This window comes from Bombyx mori, chromosome 16 (assembly GCF_030269925.1).
Source record: "Bombyx mori chromosome 16, ASM3026992v2".
In the NCBI taxonomy this organism is placed as follows: Eukaryota; Metazoa; Arthropoda; class Insecta; order Lepidoptera; family Bombycidae; genus Bombyx; species Bombyx mori.
Genome location: NC_085122.1, coordinates 8,943,507 through 8,951,390, shown reverse-complemented (window position 1 = coordinate 8,951,390; position 7,884 = coordinate 8,943,507). Strand labels below are relative to the sequence as shown.

Here is a 7,884-nt window from a genome sequence, read left to right as displayed (position 1 = left end):
AAACAATTCGAATTATTATTCTAACGGAAAATCGAAACACCTGACATAATACAGTATTGCCAAAACGGAGTAAGAACCGTCATACAAACCGCGAACCAAATCGCGAAATGACTTTTATAAAGATACTAAATGAACAGAAATAACTTCTATAGCATTCCAATGATGTAACTTAGAACTCACTAAAAGTTGAATTAAATTATTAGATAAGATATTATTAGATAAGATACTTAAAATATTAGATTAACCAGGTGTTCTTGTGTGTGTGGTGTGTTTTGAATGAATATGATATTTGAAGTCGTCGTGGCCCAAAAGGTAAGGCACCCGTTATACATGCACCAAGCGATGTGACTGTGTCGGTGTTCAAATCTCATAGACAGGTACCAATTTTTCTAATGAAATACGTATTTAACAAATATTCACGAATGACTTCTTTTTTTTTTGATTGAAGGATTACTGGTGGCCCGGATGCCTTTCCAGTTTTACCAGGACAGGTGGGCGAGCAAAGGCTCAGCCAGAAGGGGTGGGATTTGCTAACAGCTGCCCGAGCGCCTCTGAAGGAGACCTAACAGCTCAAGAGCAGCTGCTTCGCGAATGAATCTACTACCGGATCGGAATCGCGACCCGCTGAGAAGATTCGGCGAGAAACTCAGCGAGCTGATTCATGGGTTAGGTTGCACGTCAAACTCTTTGTCGAGTTCGACGAGTACGGTTACCGGGGTCCCTAAGCCTGCTCCTAGTGTTAGAGCTGAAGGCGTCTAGTGCAAAGGTTATTGGATCTGATGGATCCGTAAGGACGTGTCTAGGGCGTCGACGGTGACTGAATGACTTCTACGGATTCTCGCCAACCTTCAACAGATCGTCAGTCCACCTTGTGGGAGGTTTATCCATGCTGCATCTTCCGGTAATATACACGCAGCGTAGGTCGATGTGACGAGGCTTAGGCGAGCCTATATCCGGTAATGGATGTTTGTGGACTGAATGAAAGAAAAAAGGATCCACGGTAATGGAACAATGATTAGATGATCAATTGGGCAATTTTTATTATCAAATTGTGCAATTACTGGTGTTGAGTCTTCTTGTGAGCCCGCGCGGGTATGAACAACCACCCTGCCTATTTCTGCCGTGAAGCATTAATGCGTTTCGTTTGAATGCTGGGGTACACATTGTACTATAAAACTGAGACTTGTTTCAAGGTGGGTGGCGGCATTTACGTTGTTGATGTCTATGGGCTCCGGTAACCAATTAAACAGTTGAGCCGTGAGCTCGTCCATCCAATAAGTTTTCCTTTGACATAATCTGTCATTAAAAACGCTTGCGAAAATATATTGGTGTGTGTTGTGATATGCGTGGCGTCTGAGAACCGCATACGCTACGCTATCCAAATACGAAAATCCGTGAGTTTGTTTGTTCGCAATAAACTTTAGAACTAACTAGCAACCCGCCCTCGCTTCGCTTCGAAAAATGTGATTTATTATTGATTTCTCCACTATTTAATGGATGCTATTATACATATAAACCTTCCTCTTCAATCACTCTATCTATTAAAAAAAACCGCATCAAAATCCGTTGCGTAGTTTTAAAGATTTAAGCATACATAGGGACAGACAGATATAGGGACAGAGAAAGCGACTTTTTTTATACTATACATGTAGTGATGAACCGATTTTAATAAAACTTCGCACACTGTGTCTATTGGTCCAACTTGAGAGACAGGGTAGATAGTTTTTATTTAAATTTATGACCTTAATATAATTTTAATATTTTACTTTTTAAGATAATAATCGCTCTACCCATAGATTATACACTTAATATGGCTCTACCGAGCAATTTGATCCGCTCGGTGTAGGATCTTTCCTATGTGTATTTAGCCCTTAAGTGCTTAGTTCGCGATTAATGTGTTCACGCAACTTATATCGCAATGAAAACGAATATTTTTGGGGCTTGAGGAGAAGTATTTGTCATAGGCCCTTCAAGCGACGATAGACGGTGCGTCATTAGTTTCCACAGGGTGTTGTTTTCTCTCACAACGGAGCCTAATTTACTTCCCCATTGATTCGTCGATAATTTGAAATAAAATTCAGTTTAAGCTTAATTATTGGATAGTACATATTACTGTATTATAATAAATAATATATATATCCAGTTATTAATGGTGAACCAAAATTTTAACAATAACACGCTTCGGCTTGTGACATAAGCCGTGACCTTAGATAATGTTAATTTAATTAATTTTAAATCAAGACAATTTTGTAATTTATAATAAATTCAGTCAGGTAACGGTTATGGAATCAATCTGTTTTAAAAGATATTGTAATCAATGTATTGTAATTTAAAGGCCTTGTATTCACTATGCTTAATCAGTGGATGTTGTTTTTTTTCGTTTTTTTAATAATTGGCTCCTGCAGTTCTTGGAGTATTTTATTAGAGAGAATCTTTAAGATTTTGAATAATAACAAAGAAAAAGAAACAAATCAAGACTTTCAACTCATATATCCCGGTGAGTTCAACTAATTGCGCCTAGGAATTGTAGCTATTTTCATTTCGCAAATTTTGGAAATAAAATTCAATTTCAAATCAAATCCATAAATTTTAAAAACTTTATTAAATGTTTTCTCTTGGAGTGTCCCGGAAGAATTTTTCTGATAAGTCTTCAATTTATTTCTATTTTATTTTTGAAATAATTAAAGTTTTGAAGTAAATTTTTGTATTCAATTTATTGATATTATAAGACCGTTAACGGTGTTGGCAATTACAGAATAATTTAAAAAGCACTTTTACTATTTACATACCTTACCTACCTACCTACCTTACATATAGGTAGGTATACAATAGGTATACAAATAAGATTTAGACCCAGGTGGGTGGCGATACTCGCCTTGTGATGAAAGCTATAAAAAACCGTTCAATTTCTCTAGAGTTAAGTATACAAATATTATATTATGTTTAATTAACACTTTAATGTGGTTAATGTTGGTTTCCATTACTTTCACTTAGTTACTGCAAATTGGTTTTTCATTAACAGATACAAAATGGTGCGGTACAGGAAACATAGCGATGGACTACGAGGATCTGGGCTCCGAGATCGAAACCGACAAATGCTGTAGAAGCCACGATCACTGCATCGACCATATAGCCGCCGGAGAGACCAAACACAATCTCACCAACACGGCATTTTATTCAAGGTGTTATGATTTTTCATAATTTCTGTCGAATAGACGACTCTTCTTGCGAAAAACCGTTGGTTGCAGTTAGCCAAAGATTATAAATAAAACTCTTCTCTTGACGGAAAAATTAGCTCCCTTGACGGAAAAGTTAGCTCATCCGGTGTTACTAGTTACCTAACTCAATAGTCATAGCAATGTGTACAACAAGTCCAGATTTCACTTAAATTAGAGCACGATTATCCTGACTGCCAAATCGGAAGGCTTACATTACTCCCTCTTTCTATTGATATCGATCTATGCGATCTAATATGTCCCATAAGACAAAACAGAATAATTAAAACCGTCCTCGAAAAACATTCCTTTTCTAAAAGTTTCACGTAAATCGGACTATCAACTGAGAAAGGAGTTGATTTTTTTTTTCTTGTCACAGATTACATTGCGCGTGCGACGAGGAATTCCGCCGGTGTCTTCGCTTGGCTGAAACAGAAACATCTAGAAAAGTCAAAGAGATTTACTTCAAGATTCTCAAAACACAATGCTACAAGAAAGATTATCCTATAATCGGCTGCAAATACCATCAGTGAGTTTAAGTTTTTTTTTTTATTGCTTAGATGGGTTGGTGGACGAGCTCACAGCCCACCTGGTGCTAAGCGGTTACTGGATCCCATAGACATCTTCAACGTGAATGCGCCACCCACCTTGAGATATAAGTTCTAAGGTCTCAGGTATAGTTACAACGGCTGCCCTACCCTTCAAACCGAATCGCATTACTGCTTCACGGCAGAAATAGGCAGGGCAAATAAATAACATGTTTTATTTATTTATTATTATTGCTTTGATGGATGGACGAGCTCACAGCCCACCTGGTGTTAAGTGGTTACTAGAAACCATCTACAACGTAAATGCGCCACCCACCTCGAGATATAAGTTCTAAGGTCTCAGTATAGTTACAACGGATACCCCACCCTTCATACTGAAACGCATTACTGCTTCACGGCAGAAATAGGCAGGGTGGTGGTACCAACCCGCGCGGACTCACCAGAGGTCCTACCACCAGTAATTACGCAAATTATAATTTTGCGGGTTTGATTTTTATTACACGTTGTTATTCCTTCACCGCGGAAGTCAATCGTGAACATTTCTTAAGTACGTATTTCATTAGAAAAATTGGTACCAGCTTGCGGGATTCGAACACCGGTGCATCGCTAGATACGAATCTGCACCAGACGTCTTATCCTTTAGGCCACGACGACTTCAAAGCTACCGCTTCAAAACACGTTACCTTTTCAGATGGCTCAGTGGGAGGTGCCTAGAGTACGAGCTGGATACGAATGGGGAGCAATTCCATCAATGGTTCGACGTGATAGATGAAGAATAATGTTCCGATACTGAATCGAGTGAACCCAGAAACGATCTCTTCGCATGCTCAATGGGAATTTGACTATGGCTATGTTTGAAAAAGATTTTTACTGGTGGTAGGTCCTCTTGAGAGTCCGCGCGGGTACGTACCACCACCCTGCCTATTTCTACCGTGAAGCAGTAATGCGTTTCGGTTTGAAGGGTGGGGCAGCCGTTGTAACAATACTTGAGACCTTAGATCTTATATCTCAAGGTGGGTGGCGCATTTACTTTGTAGATGTCTATGGGCTCCAGTAATCACTTAACACCATGTGGGCTGTGAGCTCGTTCACCTATCTAAGTAACAAAAAAAAAAGAGTCGTCATATTTGTTCTAGATGCCTCCACTCGTGGTCACAGCTAAATGCATCCAGTACTTGTAACATTTATATCAGGCATTAGCTCCTCTACAAAACACGTATACGTCCGGTCGTGACTTATGCAAATGTAGTGTTCGCTGACGCGGCCCGCACAATATTGAAACCCTTCCAAATAAGACAATCCCGTTTTTTAGGATAGCCGCCGGAGCCCTGTGATATGTCAGAAATGTGGACCTCCACGACAACATGGACCTAGAGTCCATCAGTAAGTTCAGTCGGCACCAGTGCGTCATTTCAAAAAAAGCGGCACGATACGAGAACCCTCTCATCGTGGCCGCCGGTAACTAAATTCCTGATCTTGCGGACTGAATGGTAAACAGTCGACGTCGCCTTAAACACGTCATTTTGGATTCTCCCGATCCACTAACGGCGCTTTTAGGTACCCCAAACACCGGTCATCGTTCTCGTCGAACCCGTCGCTTGCGACGAAGGGCTCCGCGAGTAAATTAACCCACAGACAAAGTCCACTGAGTTTCCCGCCGGATCTTCTCAGTGGGTCGCGTTTCCGATCCGGTGGTAGATTCGGTGAAGCACTGCTCTTGCTAGGGTTAGTGTTAGCAACGTCGTCAGGTTTGAGTCCTGTGAGCTTACCTACTTATTAAGGTTACACTGAAATGGTATCTCAAGACCATCAGCTTAGGTAGGAAAAAAAACATTGATGATTCATCATTGTCCAGGGCCTGTTCAGACTGGGTAAAACCATTGGCTACCGCTGAAGTCACAGTTTCTGGTATAGAAAACACAAAACACAACGTTGATTACACTGGACCACGATACTTCCCATTTCACCCCCGATTACTCTCTTTAGACAACCCATACCCTGGGCCAGGAAGGTCAAGTACCTGGGCGTTACCCTGGATGCATCGATGACATTCCGCCCGCATATAAAATCAGTCCGTGACCGTGCCGCGTTTATTCTCGGTAGACTCTACCCCATGATCTGTAAGCGGAGTAAAATGTCCCTTCGGAACAAGGTGACACTTTACAAAACTTGCATAAGGCCCGTCATGACTTACGCGAGTGTGGTGTTCGCTCACGCGGCCCGCATACACATAGACACCCTCCAATCCCTACAATCCCGCTTTTGCAGGTTAGCTGTCGGGGCTCCGTGGTTCGTGAGGAACGTTGACCTACACGACGACCTGGGCCTCGAATCAATTCGGAAATACATGAAGTCAGCGTCGGAACGATACTTCGATAAGGCTATGCGTCATGATAATCGCCTTATCGTTGCCGCCGCTGACTACTCCCCGAATCCTGATCATGCAGGAGCCAGTCACCGTCGACGCCCTAGACACGTCCTTACGGATCCATCAGATCCAATAACCTTTGCATTAGATGCCTTCAGCTCTAATACTAGGGGCAGGCTTAGGGACCCCGGTAACCGTACTCGTCGAACTCGACAAAGAGGTCGACGTGCAATCTAACCCATGCATCAGCCCGCTGAGTTTCTCGCCCGATCTTCTCAGCGGGTCGCGATTCCGATCCGGTAGTAGATTCATTCGCGAAACAATTGCTCTTGAGTTGTTAGGTCTCCTTCGGAGTGGCTCGGGCAGTTGTTAGCAAATCCCACCCCTCTTGGCTGAGCCTTTGCTCGCCCACCTGTCCTGGTGAAACTGGAAAGGCCTGTTGGCGAGGAAGAGGAGGCTCTTAATGGTTCCTGTGGCAGTGCGGATTTCGGCAACTCTTGACACGCCGTCTTGGCCAGGTAGGACCGATGTGATTCTGCCAAGAGTCCACTTGAGTGGCGGAGAGTTGGTGTCTTTGATTACCACTAACGTATTCAGTTTCAGGTCTGAGTGGTTGGACTTCCATTTTGTTCTGGTCTGCATCTCGCTCACGTACTCCTTGGACCAGCGGTTCCAAAAATGTTGGCGTATTTGTTCGACTCGCTGGTACCGGGTCAGACTGGATAGTTGTCTTTCTTGCAGGTCAGTGCAAACAGGTGCAGTCAGCGGACGACCAACTAGAAAATGAGCGGGACAAAGAGGGGAGAGGTCGTGTGGATGTGAGGAAAGAGGGGTGAGAGGTCGGGAGTTCATTACAGCCTCTATTTGAGCCAGTGACGTACTCAACTCTTCAAAGGTTAAATGCGCATTACCTAACACACGCCGGAGGTGATATTTGCAGCTCTTTACTCCGGCTTCCCATAATCCACCAAAATGAGGCGCGTAAGGGGGAATAAATTTAAAAGTAATATTTTGACTAGTGGCATAATCAACAATATCACCTGAACAATTTGATAAAAATTTTGTAAATTCGTTCATGAGCCCTACAAAGCATTTTCCATTATCAGAATAAATTATTGAAGGTTTTGAACGCCTAGAGATAAATCTTTTTAATGCTAGACAATAAGCATCTGTAGTGAGATCGCTCACCAGCTCCAAGTGCACAGCGCGAGTGGTAAAACATACAAATAAACAAATGTAAGCTTTGACAGTTTTAGCTCCTTTGCCTTTTCTATTCAATATGAGCACTGGACCGGCGTAGTCTACACCACAGTGTATGAACGGATAGCCTGGATGCAACCGTTCGGGAGGTAAATCGCCCATGATAGGTTGTGGCGTTTTGCCTCGCAATCGTGCACACAACACACAGTCGTGGAATACCTTCCGGGCTAAGTTGCGTCCCCCTAGTGGCCACCAATTTTCTCTCAATGTGTAAAGCAATAACTGTGGTGCAGCGTGTAGAAGTTTGTTATGTTCACAACGAAAAAGTATGACGGTAAAATTATGTTTGCATGAAATTAAAATTGGATGTTTTTTATTGTAATTGAATTCTAATGAATTATTGAGCCGACCCCCAACTCGAATAATTTGATTTTCATCTATAAATAAATTTAAATTTGACAATTTATGTTTCGTAACGCTTGGTTATTAGTCAAGAAATCGTAAACATCGCTAAATGATTCTTGTTGAACTAAGTGAATTAAAAAATTGAATG

General features: G+C 41.9%; 1 protein-coding gene across 1 annotated transcript; it reads left to right on the top strand.

Annotated features, from left to right (window-relative positions):
• Positions 1 to 3,028: 3,028 nt before the first annotated feature.
• Positions 3,029 to 4,760, top strand: LOC101744607 (phospholipase A2). Its single transcript, XM_038016578.2, has 3 exons — positions 3,029 to 3,182; positions 3,595 to 3,744; positions 4,455 to 4,760. Exons 1-3 carry the CDS (start codon positions 3,055 to 3,057, stop codon positions 4,540 to 4,542), a joined length of 366 nt encoding a protein of 121 aa, XP_037872506.2. The 5' UTR covers positions 3,029 to 3,054; the 3' UTR covers positions 4,543 to 4,760.
• The last annotated feature ends 3,124 nt before the right edge of the window (positions 4,761 to 7,884 follow it).